We start from the raw sequence: 19,119 nt of genomic DNA, 5'->3' as shown, positions 1-19,119 counted from the left end.
AAAATAACAAAAAGAAGAGAGAGAAGAGAAAACTAGAGGAAAGTTGCTTGTTTGAGAAACTGGAGAAACGTTTCTCAGAATAAAGAGATATGTGTCATTTACTCAGTGGTATATATATTAATAAATAAATAAAGAAGAAATATGTATAATAAAAATAACTTTTTAAAGAACTTGATATGAAGAGGTGGTGGATTTGGTAGCCTAATCTAGATCGGCCCTAACGTAAGACCCAATAAGCATGGGCTTTTAACCATCCAATTTTTTATTTACTTTTTTAATTTCTTGTTTTTGGAAAGATAGGATTCAGCAATGATATGGTATAAACAAGTGAACTTGGTGGGTTTTTTTAAATTGTTTTCCTTCGGAAACTCGAAAGTTCTTGGTGAATCAACGGTTAATATGAAGTCATAAGCATTGTGTTCATGGAGCAAAATGTAATCTATCTAACTCTTGTCTGAAGATGCATCTATTGACATAAGTGATATACTAAAATAAAAGTAGTACAAGATATGGATCAGCAGGATTAAACCAAAGAGGAAATCTATTAAGGCAGTCAAGAGAAGGCACATGGAGCAAAGAGGAAGTTTCTGGAAGAGTAAAGACTTTCTTGTTATAAGGATAAAAGGAAGTTTTACAAAGTTTGTTAATTTCCTAAAGTTTAAAGAAAAGAAAATTAACAATTCCTAGTTCAATTAGAATTGGGAATTAGCCTATTGTGTGGCTAAGACCAATTAGTATAAATAGGGGAGGCTGGGTCTTGAGAAAGATCAGCACTTCATAGATTGAGAGATCCTAGCATTGAATCTTAAGCTTTAAGAAAGAATAGCTTGAAGATTCAAAGGAGGCTAAGAGCTTAATAGGATTAGAAAACAGAGTTAAGAATAAACCTTGTAAAAACTTATTTTCTAATAAAAAGATAGTTGTTTGAATTTCTGTTTAATATTCTGTATTAAAGATCCAAACCGTTTAGCTCTTACGTTTTTATTGTCAACATGGAAGTGATTAAGGACAGATAGAATTAAGTTTACTCTTTCGCACAAAAGAAGTGAAACCGTATATATGGAGCGGTAGTGCTTTGGGATATCAAACCAGTAAGAAGCTTATGGAAGGTTAAAACAGAACCTGTTAATGAGTTTTTTAAAAAGGTTGAGAGAAAATAAAATTAAAGAAATATAGTAGGCAATTTTTTTTTCATTGAATCGATAAAATCCAATTCATAGTCAATTCCCACTACACAAGATAACACAATTTTGTGGAATCGAATTCCGGTAGGATGTTGTAGCTAAGTGACTAAAGACACTTACCCGAACTAGACAATTCTTTTGCATCAAGATTTTGATGTGTGTTTAGTTTAAATAAAGTACAAATCTTTCATTATTGTTGGCTGTGGGTGTGATAGGTAAATCGTTAATTAGTGAAACGAGAAGCAGTTTTCTTTCTCTGGACGATTTTCAAAGCGACCAAACAAAACTTTTCTTGGTTCTCACTGTTTCTGGTCGGCGTCGACTTCTCTGACGTCGGATATTGTTTTTTTTCTCTCTAATTTCTACAAAGCTTTAGGTATTACCACCGGTAAATGATCAGGGTGGGTGATCTTTAGATGTTAGTATTCAATTGTTTCATTATCTTTTTCTTCTTTTGTGAGATTCTCCTTCTGACCATAATCCGGCGAGAGTCTCGGAATAGTGTCAGCGTCTCTCCACTCATAAATTTTTCACCCGGAATCCTTTGGTTCAAGGTTGAAATCATTTGTATTCATCACCGACTAGTAGATGACTCTGCTTTCCAAATCCAGATCTCGGATTTTGTGATGAAGAAATGAGAAAGGGGGACTCTGAATCCTGATCTGGATGCCTGTGGGGGAGTGTTCTCCAACAATTTTGCTCAAGCATCTTTCATGTCCGTTGTTGGTTACACCTTCAACGATGTCGATTTGCCTCGCCATTTTCAGATTGAATATGTTGTGTTTCTATTTGAAGTTTGGCTTGAGATTTTAGCCGTGAATCAATTGAGGCATGTTGCAACTCTTCCTTGCAATTGGTGCCTCGGATATGGGATCCAGGAATTTCATATTTACAAAGGATCAAACTGGTGAAAGGGAAGAAGACATGTTTTATAGAAAATCTCAGAATTTTTCATCTACTGTTGTTGAAGAACGTTAACAAGAAAAAAAGAGATTATGGATATATCATGGGCGTTAATTACAAGCAAAACAAACCCATCGCCTGGTGCGGGAGATGGAAATGGTTTTATGGTTTGCGATGTAACTGATGGATTTGTTTTGCTTGTAAATGGATCGCGACCTTTTGATTTTCAAAAAACATATTGGAGTTTCATGAATGAGATGATAGCCAAACAAGAAGATCAACTTAGACCGAAGACGAAGATGATAAAGGAAAATAGCAAATTGATAAATTTGTTAGCGTGTAAGGCTTACCTAAGAAGAAAAGCAACGTGTAATTTCACTTTTTCGATTATTTCGTTATACTTAAGCTTTGTTTGTATGGTTTGCAGAGCCTTTAATTGTATGATTATTGAAACATTTGTAATCTTTTACTAAAGTTAATAAAGAAGGTGTTAAAAAAAAAAAAGGTAAATCGTTAATTTAATTCAACAAGAATACCAACTAGATATTAATTTGTCAGTTATTTGGTAACATTTTTAACTTTTGTTTGTTAATTTTATTTGTTTTGTTTAATGCGTATATCTAATTGTATTATGATTTAACTCACAAGATAGTGCAGAACAATTTAGTTTTACATAATATTAATTTAATCAACTTAATTACATATGTCAATTTCTCTAATATTGATATTGTTAACAAAATATTGAAGTGATTTTTTATTCGTGTAGCAAAGAATTAATGATATTTTAAATTTAAATTAATATCTACCCAAATCTGTTCAACCATATAACCACGTCCGTGATATTTTTACTCGTGATACACGGTCGCAAAAAAAATCATAAAATCTAAACATATTATTAATATTTTAAACGTTTTATAAAGTTTAACTTTTTTAGAAATTAAATATTTATCATATTTAAAATTCTTACAAAGTATAAATATTTCTAATATTGAAAATTATAAATGTTTAAATTCTTTAAAATAAAGAAACGGAATAAACTAAATAAATTTTTTAAATTTGAATGTAAAATCAAGCTTTCTAGTTAGCTATAACGACAAATCCTTACATATATTTTTGTCAAACAAATTAGACATCATCCTTATAAAATATTTGAGTTTAGTAAGGATATTAATATCTGTTCTTGGCAAGAGTGAATTTGAAGAGTTTTTCACTGGTCCGATAATAAATGTAATAAGATAGATTTAGATACACACAACGATAAGTGTTCGAGTTGAAGCGTGATCCCGACATCTTGGTGCTTGCTAGTAAAGTTTTGGGCCATCTTGCTCGGGCAGGTGGAGCAATGACTTCTGATGAAGTGGAGTTTCAGGTTCAATTTGCTGTAAAAAGGCGTTTACGTTTTCAAATGGAATCTATAAGATCGTTCTAGTAGACAATATTTAAATTATAATTTTGAAAGGGGGGACGGAAGTTACGTATTCCTCCCCTTTCTATCACTGGCTCCGCTCATAGTTGCTCAAGTCTTTCTCTCTTTTTTGTACAGATGAAAACAGCTTTTGATTGGCTTTGCGTAGACAGGGTGGAATATAGTCGTTTCGCCGCCGTTTTAATTTTAAAGGTAGCCTGATTTTTCAGCTGTCCTATCTTAAGATAAGCTGCAGAAACACATGTCATTTTTTTTTTAATTACGCCGAAAGAAATTTTTTGAACAAATCAATTGGATTATGGATGGTTGAAATGATAGTGAGGATAACTTTCCAATCCAGCAGCTTAATACATATATGGCTATTTTCTTGCAACATTGCAGGAGATGGCAGAAAATGCTTCTACTGTATTTAATGTTCATGTCCCTGAATTTGTGGATGCTATCTGGGTTGCACTAAGGGATCCCCAGTTGCAAGTGCGAGAACGAGCTGTTGAGGCGTTGCGTGCTTGCCTTCGTGTTATTGAGAAAAGGGAGACTCGATGGCGAGTGCAATGGTCTGTATTCTGTTTTCCTTTAAAATGGTCGAGTGTTTTAAATGTTTTCTGTTGGTAATATATTTGGTATGATATTTTTATGCGAGGCTTTTCTTTGTGTTGTTGCAATACTTTCATTTTCAATCCTGTTATGTGGTTCCACCCTCGTTTAAGTACTACTTTGCATATTTTATTGTGTAAATGCAATTTATATTAGCTTTTTATGCTGCGGTCCCCCCCCCCCCCCCCCCCCCCCCCAAAATGATGAGGTTTGAATATATATTCTTCCCATGGTGATACATTTTGAGCATATGTAACATGATCAGTGTAGTCTCAATGTATATCAAGTAGATGGGAAATGTAACGAACCCTATCTTGCTTTCAAGGTTTCTAACGGACTTGAAGCTTTTGTCAATTTGAATTGTGTTCTCTGACTTGCAGACTTTCTACTGGATTTAAATATATCATTGCCAATGCAATGCTTCAAACTATCAATAGAAGTTTCCATGTCTGAGCTAGCTGATCCTCTCTCCATTTGGCTTTTACAGGTACAATCGAATGTTTGAAGCTACACAGGATGGGTTGGGCAGAAATGCCCCGGTTCATAGTATTCATGGTTCTTTACTCGCCGTTGGCGAGCTGTTGAGGTAAATGCAGAAGCCATTATCTATTTTGAAAGCATCCCATTCTATTAGACAGACACTTAAGTTTGATTTTCCGTAGAAGAACTTGTTTGTCCCCATGATGCTCATTTTGTTTGTTTGTCATTGTACTGTAGTTTCCATCGTTAAAGAGATAGATAATTCATATATATTCCTCTACTTTAAGTGTATATCTGAACAAAAGGATCTTGAAGACGAAAATTGTGTTGGTTTCTGTTAAGTAGATTGATTTCATGCCATATTTGGTGTTAGAATTTATGGCTTAATGCTAGAGGTGGTTTGCAGGAATACAGGTGAGTTCATGATGTCTAGGTATAGAGAAGTTGCCGAAATTGTCCTCAGATACCTTGAACATCGTGATCGTCTTGTTCGTCTTAGCATCACCTCGTTACTGCCTCGCATTGCTCACTTTCTTCGTGACCGCTTTGTTACAAACTATTTAACGGTAAGTGACTGAGAAATTCTCTAAACCAAAATACCAAAATTGATCTGGAAACGTGACATGAATTACTTTCTTGCAGATATGCATGAATCATATTCTTACTGTGTTGAGAAGACCGGCTGAACGAGCCAGTGGGTTCATCGCCCTTGGGGAAATGGCTGGTGCTTTGGATGGTGAGCTTATCCACTATTTGCCGACAATTATGTCTCATCTGCGGGATGCCGTGAGTCAAATTTTTTTTTGTCCCTTTAAAGTACGCTTTAATACTTTTGAATTAAGTATCATCTTGGGTCTAATAAGTTTTGAAAATTGAACTAGACAAGTGATTTGTTGACTATGTTTTCCCCTGTAGATTGCCCCACGTAAAGGTAGACCTTTGCTTGAAGCTGTGGCTTGTGTTGGTAACATCGCGAAGGCAATGGGATCCACAGTGGAAACTCATGTTCGAGATCTTTTAGATGTTATGTTTTCCTCTAGTCTCTCTTCTACACTTGTTGACGCTCTTGATCCGATAACCATCAGGTAAAGTTGAGCAAAAGAAGTTTGTTATTACCTGCATTAATGTGTATACTTTTAATGCTGAAAATTCTTGGGGTCTCAGCATTCCTTCTTTGCTGCCAACGGTACAAGATCGGCTTCTAGATTGCATTTCGTTGGTTCTTTCAAGATCCCCTTATTCTCAAACAAAGCCTCCTGTTCCTGTTGTCCGAGGTAGTACAGTGGGCATGGCACCACAGTCTTCTGACCCTAGTTGTTCAGCGCAAGTTCAACTAGCCCTGCAGACTCTTGCTCGTTTCAATTTCAAGGTCGCCGCTCTTTGCTGATAACATTTTCGAAAGAATATGATTTATATATTGTATCTAAACCTCTGATTTCTGCAGGGGCATGATCTTCTTGAATTTGCTCGGGAGTCAGTTCTTGTTTATTTGGATGATAAGGATGCAGCCACAAGAAAAGATGCTGCTTTGTGCTGTTGCAGACTAATTGCAAATTCATTATCTGGTGTCACACAATTTGGCTCAAGCAGGTCAAAACGAGCAGGGGGGAGACGAAGGCGCCTTGTGGAAGAGGTGTTATATGAATACTGAAAACCCATTACACTTTTTCTTATTGCTTGTCTTTAATTTGGCCTTTTCTCATTACAACAGATTTTGTTTTTATTCTTTTCCAAGTCTGAACTCCAGTATGTTAAGTCTGCTTCGTGATGACATTTGTAATTTCAATACTTGTAGCGGTTCCAATTTTCTGCTTACCTGAGAAATGATGTTTGGGTTCTGCAGATTGTGGAAAAGCTTCTCAGGACAGCTGTTGCGGATGCTGATGTAACTGTTCGCAAGTCTATCTTCGTTGCTTTATATGGCAACCAATGTTTTGATGATTATTTAGCACAGGCTGATAGTTTGACTGCCATTTTTGCTTCCTTAAATGATGAGGTATGTACATGTTATTTGTTTGAATAAAGTAGCACCTCATATGGCATAGTGCAATTCTATTCTCTTTCGGATCTTTTAATCTGTCTCTCTTGGGTGAATGACGGATGACTTGTAATTATATTGCTTTTTGTAATTTGATTTCGTGGGTTCATGAGATTAGTACCTATTACAGAAATTTTGGTTACGAAGATGTAGCTAGATTTTTGGTCTACTAATTGGCTTCTATTGTGCCAGAAAACAGTGTTACTTAAGTTATACTGCAAAAGTGCAGTTGAGATATTTTAATTGGATGATTTGTGGATGGAATGAATGCCTTTTGTTGGTGGATGCACGAAATGCATCCTTGTGACACCCCTGTCAACCTGATAGAATACTTGGCTTATGCTTCACTCCACCTGGCTACTGCATTAGCCATTTCAACTCATATATTACAATATCTTTGTTCAACAGGACCTTGATGTCCGAGAATATGCCATCTCAGTTGCTGGGAGGTTATCTGAAAAAAATCCAGCATACGTACTTCCAGCACTTCGTCGCCATCTTATACAGCTGTTAACCTACCTTGAGCTGAGGTAACAACAACTTTCTTTAGTTCATATAATAAGATTCGTTTCCGATTAATAAGTATCTGTTGCATTGACTTCAATTGTAATGTCAGCAGTGCAGATAACAAGTGCAGAGAAGAGAGTGCGAAACTCCTTGGGTGTTTAGTTCGAAATTGTGAACGACTTATACTTCCATATGTAGCTCCTGTCCAAAAGGTTTATTTTCTCTTCACTTCTTAAATAGTATGATTATTAATTTATTATTGTTGTTCACGGGGGTTGTAACTCTTGTTTTCTAGGCACTTGTTGCAAGACTTAGTGAAGGAACTGGAGTGAATGCTAACAATAATATTGTCACTGGAGTTCTCGTAACTGTTGGGGATCTTGCAAGAGTGGTAAGTTGATATATAATTTTGGTAAAGTTTAGTTTCTACATTAAGTGCCGATCCAAACATAACTGTGTTTTGGCTGCGCGATAAAGTTGCAGTCATTATTTTGACTATTCATATCTGTGTTGGCTAAGAGTATTTCAAAATTCAGTGGCCTAGTCAGTAGTAGGTATCTAATATTGTTTTTTTTTTTTTTTCTCTAAGTTGACAGAATGTTGGTACTTTATATTCTTTCTAGTCCTGTTATTTATTGTGTTTGGCTAAGACATTCCCCTCTTGGTTTTTTTTTTTTTTTTTTGCGTTGCTTGCTCAGGGTGGCTAGCAATGAGACAATATATTCCGGAGCTGATGCCTTTGATTGTTGAAGCTTTAATGGATGGAGCTGCTGTAGCAAAACGTGAGGTGGCTGTTTCTACCCTTGGTCAAGTTGTTCAAAGTACAGGGTATGAGATATTTACCTTCTTTTAGGACTTAAAACTTCCTTTTTTGTTTTATTTGATAATGGTACTAGGTTATTTTGAACATACTAATTTTCTTGTAAATTAAGAAAATTGTGTACTATCTTGATTGGCAAAAGCCTGGTTTGACTAGATTGAAATACTGGATTTAGTGAATTTTTGACATAATCGGTGCTTCTATATTTTCTGGTTAGCTAGGTAGCAACCTGAGCTATCCTTAAGCTATTGCTCTGTGTTAATGTATATATCTTCTTTTTTCTTTGTCATCATGTTAATGTTAATGTATATCATATGTCAGAATTGGTCATATGTTTTATCATTTGGATTACTAGGAGTGAGAAATCTAGAAATTATAAAATTATTATCCCAAGCCAGTTCTTCCATCCGCGGTAGATCTTTGTGATGGTTTATTGTTCGTCTTTCCTGAGATTCGTCTTTCCTGAGATGGCTTAGTATTCCCAGAGAAAGAATATTACCTTTCTGTGTTGGAACTTGTCATGAGTTGTTATTCTCTCTTTGTCATGCAATAGGATTGATTTACGAGTACCTCGAACAATATGCTGCCTAGATATCTAATCATATATATAGTTCATGTTTATGAGGTTGTAGACATTCGTAGATAGTGAGGTGATCAACTTGCATGCTGCATTTAGTAGCTTGGGATATGGTTGTCATGTGCTAACCATTGTGCACATAACTAGTACAAATTGAAGGGAGTTTAGAAGTTTACAATCCTCCCTGCATGTTATTTATACCTCTCATTTCATTGTTAACGTAGGTATGTTGTGACTCCATACAAGGAATACCCATTGTTGCTTGGCTTACTTTTGAAACTGCTGAAGGGTGACTTAGTGTGGTCTACCAGAGGAGAAGTGCTCAAGGTAGTTTCTAGAGAAATAATTTTTATTCTAGACTATTCTAGTAGTTCTTTTTTGTGAGAAACATGGTTATATCTACAGGTTCTTGGAATTATGGGCGCTTTGGATCCTCATGTGCATAAACGTAACCAACAAAGTTTATCAGGATCACATGGTGAAGTTCCTCGCGGCACTGGGGATTCAGGTCAACCTATTCCATCAATTGATGAGTTACCTGTGGAACTCCGGCCGTCATTTGCTACATCTGAGGATTATTACCAACGGTAGTTCTTAATTTGTGTGAATTATCGCAATTGTAGTCTGAATTGTGCTCATATCACTTTCCTCGTTGTCATAGGTTGCTATCAACTCGCTTATGCGAATTCTTAGAGATGCATCACTTCTTAGTTATCACAAAAGGGTTGTTAGATCTCTGATGATCATTTTCAAGGTAACACAAACCATCTTGACTGTTTTTAGAATAAACTTGTGTTGGAATTGCAACGAACAAGTTAAAACATTATCACTTCTTTGTTTTTGCGAGGTCAGTCAATGGGATTGGGATGCGTGCCTTACCTGCCAAAGGTAGCTGTATAGAATATTGTATCTCCGGCAGCTTTTCAATCCATGCTATCTCTGTTTTACGTTTTGGTAATTTGTTGGATTGGGTCCACCTCAGTTTTTGAAGGTTTTACCTGAGCTTTTTTCACACTGTTCGAACATCTGATGAGAACTTGAAGGACTTTATTACATGGGGTCTTGGGACTCTAGTTTCCATTGTGCGCCAGGTATATACACCTTAAAATTTTCAGTTATGGTCAAAATACGATCGACTTGTGAAAACTCATAGCGTATGTTATTTGTCTACAGCACATACGCAAGTATCTGCCAGAGCTGCTGTCACTAGTCTCTGAACTATGGTCATCCTTCACCTTGCCAGGTCCCGTCCGCCCCTCTCGTGGTCTTCCGGTAAGTTGTATGCGCCTAGAGTATGCTATTATTATTATTGATTTACGGACATATATCTTATGAAGAGTACTTCGCCTCTCTTATTGATAATCAGGTTCTGCATCTACTGGAACATCTTTGCTTGGCACTTAATGATGAATTCAGAACTTATCTTCCTGTCATCCTTCCATGTTTCATCCAAGTATTAGGTGACGCGGAGCGGTTTAATGATTACATCTACGTTCCTGATATTCTCCACACGCTCGAAGTGTTTGGCGGTCAGTAATACTTGTCTTGTTTCATATCCTCATTGTCATTTGTATTATTTGGGCATGCGAGTTCTAGTAATTAATGGATACATTTTTTTTTATCGGAAGGTAAAGAGGTTCCACACTATCATATTGTGTAGTGTAAGATGATATATGTAGTTTGATTATGATATGCATACTTTGTTTTAGTATAGTATCTTTTGATAGTCAGGTTGTTCTCTCCTGTAATTTCTATTTTTTCATCATGGCCAAACTCTACTCTGATGGTTGACCCTAGTCCATATGTGCAGGAACTCTTGATGAGCACATGCATTTACTCCTTCCTGCCCTTATTCGATTGTTCAAAGTAGATGCTCCTGTACCTATAAGACGCGATGCCATCAAAACTTTGACAAGAGTAATCCCGTGTGTCCAGGTTAGGAGCTTTGTTTATTTATTTTGCGTTATTTATTATCTTCTTTCCTTATGCTGATCCAAAAAAAAAAAAGCTTCTTACACCACCTTAGGAGCTTTGTTTATTTATTTTGCGTTATTTATTATCTTCTTTCCTTATGCTGATCCAAAAAAAAAAAGCTTCTTACACCACCTTTTTAATTATCGGTATATATCCTCAGGTTACTGGTCATATCTCCGCTCTCGTGCATCACTTGAAGCTGGTATTAGATGGGTGAGTTATGCTGATTTCACTACCTGGAAATAGTGCATTGTTTGCTTTTTCGCAAGGTCTTTCGACAATTTGATATGTTCAAATATCCCTCCAGAGATTTTAGCAACACTACTCAATTTGATATGTTCTTCGTTAAATTTAAAGAAAACTTAAACAGGACAGCCGTTAATTGAGTCACTGGCTATAATGAACAGCAAACTTGTTTCCTGTAGCTATGGACTATGGATGTGCTTATTGAGTGCTTGTGTTTTAGCTTAGGCAATAATAGTGTTCAGTAATGAGTTGACTACATCTTCCCAGACTAGAACAAAAAGTGCTTAGGTCACCATTTCGTTAGTGATTGCACCTCTTAGCCATTCTACTGGAAGGATGTAAAACACGTTTTTTTGTTGCTAAAACCATAAATCGAACAATCTGTGGGTGTTCATGGAAACATGATATGTAACTTTTATTTAATCTATTATTAATCCAAATTTCTGCTTTATACTCTTTCGTTTAACCTATATTATGGTAGGTTGGATAAAGAATCATACATTTAGAATAAAACCAACCTACCTTTATGTGTGATCCTGTTGCTTGTTCCTGTCACTTGTGCTTGATTATATCATTACTCTTCTTAGGCAGAGTTTATGGAACATGATGAGAAGCCTCTTCCCATTGATATTCGTCTTCTGGGGGCACTAGCTGAAAAGGTTTGCGTCATGAATTCCCTAGTTAAATTAGCTTTGGTACCTCTTTTAGTATCATATCAAGCATTCATCCGATTTTCTTGGTAATGGTGCAATTTCCTACTTTGTAGTGTCGTGTTTTTGCAAAAGCTCTGCATTATAAAGAGATGGAATTTGAAGGTCCACGATCCAGGAGGATGGATGCGAACCCAGTTGCTGTTGTCGAGGCTCTTATACACATAAATAATCAGTTACACCAGCATGAGGTACACTGTATTTTGTATCCTATTTCGCCCATCTCACTCACTATCTTTGATATTTGTCATTATTGATGGTTTGGGATTCTTTTTCATAGGCTGCTGTCGGCATACTAACCTATGCTCAACAACATCTTGATGTGCAATTAAAAGAATCATGGTAACATGAATTTCTGAATCATGATGCTTATTTTGGGTTCTGTTTGATAGGCACGCGGAAACAAGATTGTGGTAGCATTCTTTGATCCTAATCAGTTGAAAAGCGCTAACGTGTTTTTTTCTAGGTATGAGAAGCTGCAGCGGTGGGACGATGCACTCAAAGCGTACACTTTGAAAGCATCTCAAACATCAAAGCCTCATCTTGTATTAGAAGCCACACTAGGTCTGTGATCACCCACATTATTGGCGGGATTTACTGGGGTTTTTTTTGTCTTCTGTAATGTTTTTTCTAAGTAGTTATGTGGGCATTTCTGGTCGATATTCAGTTAGTAGTTCAAAGAGAATTGTGGCTCACGACATTTTTACAAGTTAGCAGAACAAAAACTCAATGCATATTTTTCCAATCTAACATTTTCAGTTGAACATAGATATGATGCTTCGTTTTTCCTTTTCATGAAATGTCCTGAGTCTATAGCTTATTATTGACCACGATGTAGGACAAATGAGATGTCTTGCTTCCCTTGCACGATGGGAAGAACTCAACAATCTCTGCAAAGAGTACTGGAGTCCTGCTGAGCCATCTGCGCGTTTGGAAATGGCACCAATGGTTGGTAACTTCTACTTATGCTACATTTGGTGATACAGCTACATAGTTACATAAATATCTGTTTGCAATCATACTAGGCTGCAAATGCTGCGTGGAATATGGGAGAGTGGGATCAAATGGCGGAATATGTGTCTCGTTTAGATGATGGCGATGAAACAAAGCTTCGGGGTTTAGCATGCCCTGCTTCTAGTGGTGATGGGAGCAGTAGTGGCACATTCTTCAGGGCTGTTCTGTTAGTTCGAAGGGAAAAGGTACACTTAAACCTTGTACTTTAAATCATATCTGGCTTACTTATAATCTATTTGCAGACACTAATTTCTGCATATCTGTGTCTGTGGATATTTTTCTTTCCTTTTTAGTACGACGAGGCTCGTGAATATGTGGAAAGAGCTAGAAAATGTCTCGCCACAGAACTTGCAGCGCTGGTAGGATTTCTTCCCTTTCTGGCAGTATTCTCGTATGAAGTTTTGTTGTGAATAAAGGGAACAAAAGTATATCAGGAAGAGTATTTGTAATTAGTCTCATCCTTTTCCATTATGTCCTTGAAATTTATTTGAGTACGCCATGGGGTGTTGGAAGTAGGAAGATATCTTTTTGACTTCTTAGTTACATGTTGAGCTCTATATAAACAACATTTTGTGCATGTTATCGTTGGCTCCTGCTATAGAAGCATCATATGATCACCACAGGTACCTTGTTAGTCGCTCACTTAGACTGAAAAACTTGTAAATATCTCTGTTTTTCTGTATTTGCGCTTTCTACAGGTTTTGGAGAGCTATGAGCGTGCATACAGCAATATGGTTCGTGTTCAGCAGCTATCAGAACTAGAGGAGGTTAGATCTCAATTATTGATGATCCCTTCTCCTGGATACCCTCCCTAACCACCTAGGTTTGAAGGGGAAACAGGAGAAAAGTCTAAATGTTTATTTGATCATATTTTGTATACATATACATGATGAATTTTTCTTGTTTTTTTTTTCTCCTGTTGTATCGATAATAGGTAATTGAATATTATACGCTGCCTGTGGGAAATACTATTGCTGAAGAACGGAGAGCTCAAATCCGTAATATGTGGACTCAGCGGATTCAGGGATCCAAGCGTAATGTGGAGGTATGTTATTTCTTAAGTTACCATGTTAGTTGAACCACTGAGTGAATGACAAGTCATTTAGTATTCTAAGCATCAAATATTGCGATATGGTGACTTTAGTAAATGAATCTTCCCTACGATCAAATTGAATTTTTTTTTAAGGTTTGATGTATTAATTTTCCTTCTGTTGATTTATATAAAGTAAAGTAGCTTCTCACTAGACTATTAGTCAGAGCCTGAATCATCATAGGCGCATAAAAAACTATCCAAACAATGAAAGTCACTGGCATTTTATGAAGTGATCTCAGTTGTTCTTTATAAATATGCTTTCTTATTTTTTTTACATTCCCAATATTGCTCAGGTGTGGCAAGCACTTTTGGCTGTCCGGGCCCTTGTGCTACCTCCTACAGAAGATGTTGAAACTTGGCTCAAGTTTGCCTCGCTATGTCGGAAGAGTGGGAGGATCAGTCAGGCGAAGTCTACTCTACTCAAGCTCTTACCGGTCTTGACCTTTTGCCTTTATGTTTTAGAATTTTCTCTACCGAGTGTAGCTTAACTCTGTTATGTTTAACTTAGGACCTCATTTTGTAGTTTGATCCAGAAATATCGCCAGAAAACATGCAATATCACGGACCTCCACAAGTGATGCTTGGATACTTGAAATACCAATGGTCACTTGGAGAGGAACGTAAGCGCAAAGAGGCATTTACCAAGCTGCAGGTATGTCATACACCAAGTAGCTACTAGCATTGTCTGGGGTTTATTACTCTTTCTCACATTTTCCCATATTTTTCTTGGACGGCCATGTTATGTCTTCCCTCGATCTAACTTTAAATTGTTTCTAGATTCTGACTAGAGAACTCTCAAGTGTGCCACAATCTCAATCTGACATACTGGCCAGTATGGTATCTAGCAAGGGCACAAATGTGCCACTTCTGGCACGAGTAAATCTCAAACTGGGAACGTGGCAGTGGGCTCTTTCTTCCGGTTTGAATGATGGGTCTATTGAAGGTGAATTGTAGTTGCTTTTGACTGTGTAAGTGTTATCAAACTATTTCTGACCATAACACTTTGGTGATGCTCTTTTCCAGAAATTCTTGATGCGTTTGACAAATCTACCCGCTATGCTCCTAAATGGGCTAAATCATGGCACACATGGGCGTTATTTAATACAGCAGTGATGTCGCATTACATTTCAAGAGGTCAAATTGCTTCCCAGTTTGTTGTTTCTGCAGTCACTGGATATTTTCATTCTATAGCATGTGCAGCAAATGCCAAAGGAGTTGACGAAGTTTACAGGTAAAGCGTATGCATCCATGGCTTTTCCATCTTACACAAACCAAACCCGTGTCTTTCTTTCCATGTTGCTACTTCCCTCATACTTGTTGACGTGAGGAGTTGTTTTACCATACTGTTGATCTGTTAAATTATTTTCCACTTCTGTCTCATTTCCATAGGACATACTGCGTCTTCTCACGTTGTGGTTCAACCATGGAGCTACAGCTGACGTCCAAACAGCATTGCAGATAGGATTCAGTCATGTCAACATCAACACCTGGCTTGTTTTACTGCCTCAAATAATTGCTAGGATACATTCAAATAATCGTGCTGTCAGGGAACTGATACAGTCTCTTCTCATCCGCATAGGCGAAAATCACCCACAGGTTTGCAGTTTTACAGAAACTTGATAAATCTTCATCATTATTACAAATCTATGATAGGAATTAAGATATATACATGAAGTTTTACTCTTGCCATTTTGATCGCATGTTTACCTAAATCGGTTTGGATGCATAATTTATCCTTGACAGTTGTTCTCCAAATGTTCTCAGGCACTTATGTATCCCCTTCTCGTTGCATGTAAATCAATAAGCAATCTCCGGCGAGCTGCAGCTCAAGAGGTAGCTGATAAAGTTCGCCAGCACAGTGGTGCACTTGTGGATCAGGTTAATAGTCATCTCTTCTGTTTGTCAATTATATTGAATTTTTTTTTTAACTGAGCTAATTAGTGACCCCCTTCCCTTACCTTCACAACAACGAAAAAAACAGGCGCAACTTGTATCACATGAACTTATCAGGGTTGCCATACTTTGGCATGAAATGTGGCATGAAGCACTAGAAGAAGCTAGTCGCTTGTATTTTGGTGAACATAACATTGAAGAAATGCTGAAAGTACTTGAACCTTTACATGACATACTCGATGAAGGCGCAAGTAAGGACACTACGACCATACAGGAAAGAGCATTTATAGAGGTAGGGATATTTCAGTCCCTTGATTGGGCATTTGGGTGTGTGTTCACATTATTTATAATTTCATCTTTCTCTAGCACGGGTGTACAGCATTACTGCAGTATCTAGTTTTTTTTTTTTTTTATGCAATGTTACTTCTTACTTGTAGTCATATTTTTTCCTTTCGGGATTTAAAGAATTAAAATCAACCATGTTGCCCTTGATAGAATCAGATTATTACTGCGTAGACTGTTTCATGTCTCACTTATTTCAGTCAATGTTATTTGTTAACTTAACAATGTTCTTTAATGTCAGCAACTAAAGTTAGTATATTGTTGATGCAGGCATACCGTCACGAACTACAAGAGGCACATGACTGCTGTCGCAATTACAAGAAAACTGGCAAAGATGCTGAACTTACACAGGTAATCAGAAATTTAAAACAAATTGTCTGATTAGTGTTTGCAGTCTTCTTATGAAAGGGACGGAATTGACATGTCTTTCTTTTCAATTCTTTATCTTTATTAGGCTTGGGATCTTTACTATCACGTTTTCAAACGGATTGACAAACAGCTAGCCAGTCTCACGACATTGGATTTGGAAGTAATAAGATATTCTTTTCTTTGGTTCCCTCTCTCCTTTCTTCTTTGAGTTCTAATCTGACTGGCATGTTACTTGTTGGATAGTCTGTTTCTCCTGAGTTGCTGTTGTGCCGTGACTTGGAGCTAGCAGTTCCTGGAACATATCGTGCAGGTAACAACAGACTGAACTGCCAAGGTTTGCCTGAGCTGATTTATGTTATTAACCTGGCTTTGTTTCTTACATCCATATTTCGGTTTTCTTCTAATTAGATGCCCCCGTCGTGACGATTGCATCGTTTTCACGCCAACTTGTTGTCATAACCTCTAAACAAAGACCAAGGAAATTGATTATTCACGGAAATGATGGTGAGGACTACGCCTTCTTGTTGAAGGGACATGAAGATCTAAGGCAGGATGAGCGTGTTATGCAGGTAATTCTCCAAAAAAATCAATTGTGCATTGTTTTGTTAATTCAGCTTGAAGAATATGCAAATGAAGTTTACAGTTCTGCACTTCACATATATTCAGTTTTCAGCTACAACATGACATCTATGCCTTTCCTCTTATTTGTGTTTCAGCTTTTTGGTTTGGTGAACACTTTGCTTGAGAATTCCAGAAAAACAGCAGAAAAAGATCTTTCCATCCAACGTTATTCTGTAATACCACTATCTCCCAATAGTGGACTGATCGGATGGGTTCCGAACTGCGATACCCTTCACCATCTTATTCGAGAGTACAGAGATGCGCGAAAGGTTAGTCTTGCAATCACTAAGGTTTTTACTCCTGAAACTATCTGCAGTGTACAGTGATTCTTACACATGCCTTTCTAAAATTTTCAGATCATTCTTAATCAAGAACAGAAGCATATGTTAATTTTTGCTCCAGACTATGACAATCTACCGCTCATAGCAAAGGTTGAAGTATTTGAGTATGCTCTAGAAAACACAGAGGGAAATGATCTATCGAGGGTACTCAATTTCCTTAATCTAGTAACTCTATTTTGGGTAAATTACCTAATCTGGAATACCAAGTTGCTTAATAGTCTCCTTTTTGGTAGGTTCTCTGGTTAAAAAGTCACTCGTCAGAGGTATGGCTGGAAAGAAGAACAAACTATACTAGAAGTTTAGCAGTTATGAGTATGGTATGTAGTTGATTTCATCCTTTGTTCTCCGCTTGTGTAGCATCAAATTAAAATTTTCGGGTGTTTTAACTCGCTAATAAAATGAACTCCTTGCATTACTTTTGTGTCAGGTTGGTTATATTCTTGGGTTAGGTGATCGACACCCAAGTAACCTTATGCTCCATAGATACAGGTATATAAAACTGAAAATAAAAGAAGTTTACATTACAATTACAACTTTTGGTTCTATTTTTTTATCAATGGTTTTAATTGTGCAGTGGAAAAATCTTGCATATCGATTTTGGAGATTGTTTTGAGGCTTCTATGAATAGAGAGAAGTTTCCTGAAAAGGTATTCATTTTTATGTTTTCCTCGTATGCATGTTTGCGAGAATTGTGAATATCAAAGAACCGATGAAAAGATTGGTTAAATATTGGTAGGTTCCATTCCGGTTGACAAGAATGCTTGTCAAAGCGATGGAAGACAGTGGCATCGAAGGAAACTTCCGCTCAACCTGCGAAAACGTTATGCAAGTTCTGAGAACCAATAAAGATAGTGTAATGGCAATGATGGAAGCGTTTGTACATGATCCTTTAATCAACTGGCGTCTTTTCAATTTCAATGAAGTCCCTCAATTAGCATTGCTCGGTAACAACAACCCCAATGCTCCTCCTGCTGTTGTTGAGCCTGAGGAAGAAGATGAAGATCCCGCGGATATGGACCTTCCTCAGCCACAAAGAAGTACCCGAGAGAAGGAGATTCTTCAGGTTTCTTTTGAAAATCTTTTATCTTATTTTTTTTTACAAAGGGGACTTTTTTATTAATTGGATTCTTTTGGATTATTTCAGGCTGTGAATATGCTTGGAGATGCTAATGAAGTTCTAAACGAGCGTGCAGTAGTTGTTATGGCACGTATGAGTCACAAGCTTACAGGCCGTGATTTCTCGTCTTCTGCAATTCCGAACAATCCCATTGCTGATCATAATAACTTACTCGGAGGAGATTCACATGAAGTCGAACATGGTTTGTCTGTGAAAGTACAGGTTCAAAAGCTAATCAATCAAGCGACTTCCCATGAAAATCTCTGTCAAAACTATGTTGGGTACGTTCCTCTACACTCCTCTTTTTTTTTTGGTTTTCTTTTCATTAGCATAAGTTTTGTTATATTAAGTCAATTTATATTTAATAGAAGTACAAGAATCCAAAAGATTATTCATATTGATACACAGAGAAAGAGAACATAAACGCTGGAATTTACAGATGATCTATTATGCAAAAATGTGAGGGCTTGGAAACTAAATTGTGAAGCTTATTTTTACTTTTGCAGGTGGTGCCCTTTCTGGTGAGGTGATGGGTCATCTGTACATTTATTATAATGTAAATAGGCATTTGTAATATTCAACTAAGTTGAATTTATATGGATTAAGATTGAGAATAAACCATGTTCTTTCTAATGTAAATAGTTTATTAGTTTGCTAGTGTGTATAATAAGATAATGTAGCGTGGATGAATAAAAAAGTGGGTAAGTCACATTTTTTTTACCATCTATCTTCTTCCGATAGAATTAAAAAAATGGTACATATCTTTTATGAAGTATATAGTGCAATTTTGTTGTGTGGGTTGGTAAGTAACTCAAGTTGTTGGAATCTAATCTTTTATTAAACCTGCCAAAACGAGACAATTTGGTATTA

The 19,119-nt window shown here is 36.8% G+C and overlaps 3 protein-coding genes and 2 pseudogenes across 5 annotated transcripts; all 5 read left to right on the top strand.

The window, feature by feature from the left end:
• Positions 1-3,897: 3,897 nt before the first annotated feature.
• On the top strand, positions 3,898-7,544 carry LOC147928774 (serine/threonine-protein kinase TOR-like). Its single transcript, XM_087486265.1, has 11 exons — positions 3,898-4,067; positions 4,595-4,693; positions 4,994-5,153; positions 5,230-5,373; positions 5,503-5,626; positions 5,673-5,956; positions 6,032-6,220; positions 6,431-6,583; positions 7,034-7,155; positions 7,245-7,344; positions 7,428-7,544. The coding sequence occupies exons 1-11, from the start codon at positions 3,898-3,900 to the stop codon at positions 7,530-7,532; spliced, it is 1,650 nt and encodes a 549-aa protein (XP_087342391.1). The 3' UTR covers positions 7,533-7,544.
• A 297-nt stretch (positions 7,545-7,841) lies between these two features.
• On the top strand, positions 7,842-9,120 carry LOC104744005 (serine/threonine-protein kinase TOR pseudogene; annotated as a pseudogene). The gene is made up of 3 exons (XR_015580822.1): positions 7,842-7,960; positions 8,754-8,856; positions 8,935-9,120. The product of XR_015580822.1 is annotated as a serine/threonine-protein kinase TOR pseudogene (transcript).
• A 61-nt stretch (positions 9,121-9,181) lies between these two features.
• Positions 9,182-10,720, top strand: LOC147928773 (serine/threonine-protein kinase TOR-like; annotated as a pseudogene). Its single transcript, XR_015580821.1, has 7 exons — positions 9,182-9,283; positions 9,382-9,417; positions 9,521-9,620; positions 9,703-9,801; positions 9,896-10,058; positions 10,340-10,464; positions 10,664-10,720. The product of XR_015580821.1 is annotated as a serine/threonine-protein kinase TOR-like (transcript).
• Positions 10,721-11,260: 540 nt separating this feature from the next.
• On the top strand, positions 11,261-15,093 carry LOC147928772 (serine/threonine-protein kinase TOR-like). Its single transcript, XM_087485776.1, has 14 exons — positions 11,261-11,408; positions 11,516-11,650; positions 11,740-11,801; positions 11,926-12,023; positions 12,298-12,407; positions 12,485-12,658; positions 12,767-12,832; positions 13,172-13,240; positions 13,408-13,518; positions 13,860-14,000; positions 14,090-14,218; positions 14,344-14,509; positions 14,590-14,797; positions 14,956-15,093. Exons 1-14 carry the CDS (start codon positions 11,346-11,348, stop codon positions 15,026-15,028), a joined length of 1,605 nt encoding a protein of 534 aa, XP_087341902.1. The 5' UTR covers positions 11,261-11,345; the 3' UTR covers positions 15,029-15,093.
• On the top strand, positions 15,029-18,972 carry LOC147928771 (serine/threonine-protein kinase TOR-like). The gene is made up of 15 exons (XM_087485775.1): positions 15,029-15,162; positions 15,331-15,444; positions 15,548-15,751; positions 16,072-16,152; positions 16,256-16,330; positions 16,414-16,480; positions 16,579-16,739; positions 16,887-17,060; positions 17,148-17,276; positions 17,366-17,449; positions 17,560-17,621; positions 17,707-17,779; positions 17,869-18,195; positions 18,277-18,530; positions 18,756-18,972. Exons 2-15 carry the CDS (start codon positions 15,337-15,339, stop codon positions 18,772-18,774), a joined length of 1,818 nt encoding a protein of 605 aa, XP_087341901.1. The 5' UTR covers positions 15,029-15,162; positions 15,331-15,336; the 3' UTR covers positions 18,775-18,972.
• Positions 18,973-19,119: the final 147 nt, after the last annotated feature.

Source organism: Camelina sativa, chromosome 14 (assembly GCF_030686135.1).
Source record: "Camelina sativa cultivar CO46 ecotype springtype chromosome 14, ASM3068613v1".
In the NCBI taxonomy this organism is placed as follows: domain Eukaryota; kingdom Viridiplantae; phylum Streptophyta; class Magnoliopsida; order Brassicales; family Brassicaceae; genus Camelina; species Camelina sativa.
Note: the sequence above shows the minus strand (reverse complement) of the source record. Positions and strands in the feature narration are given on the sequence as shown.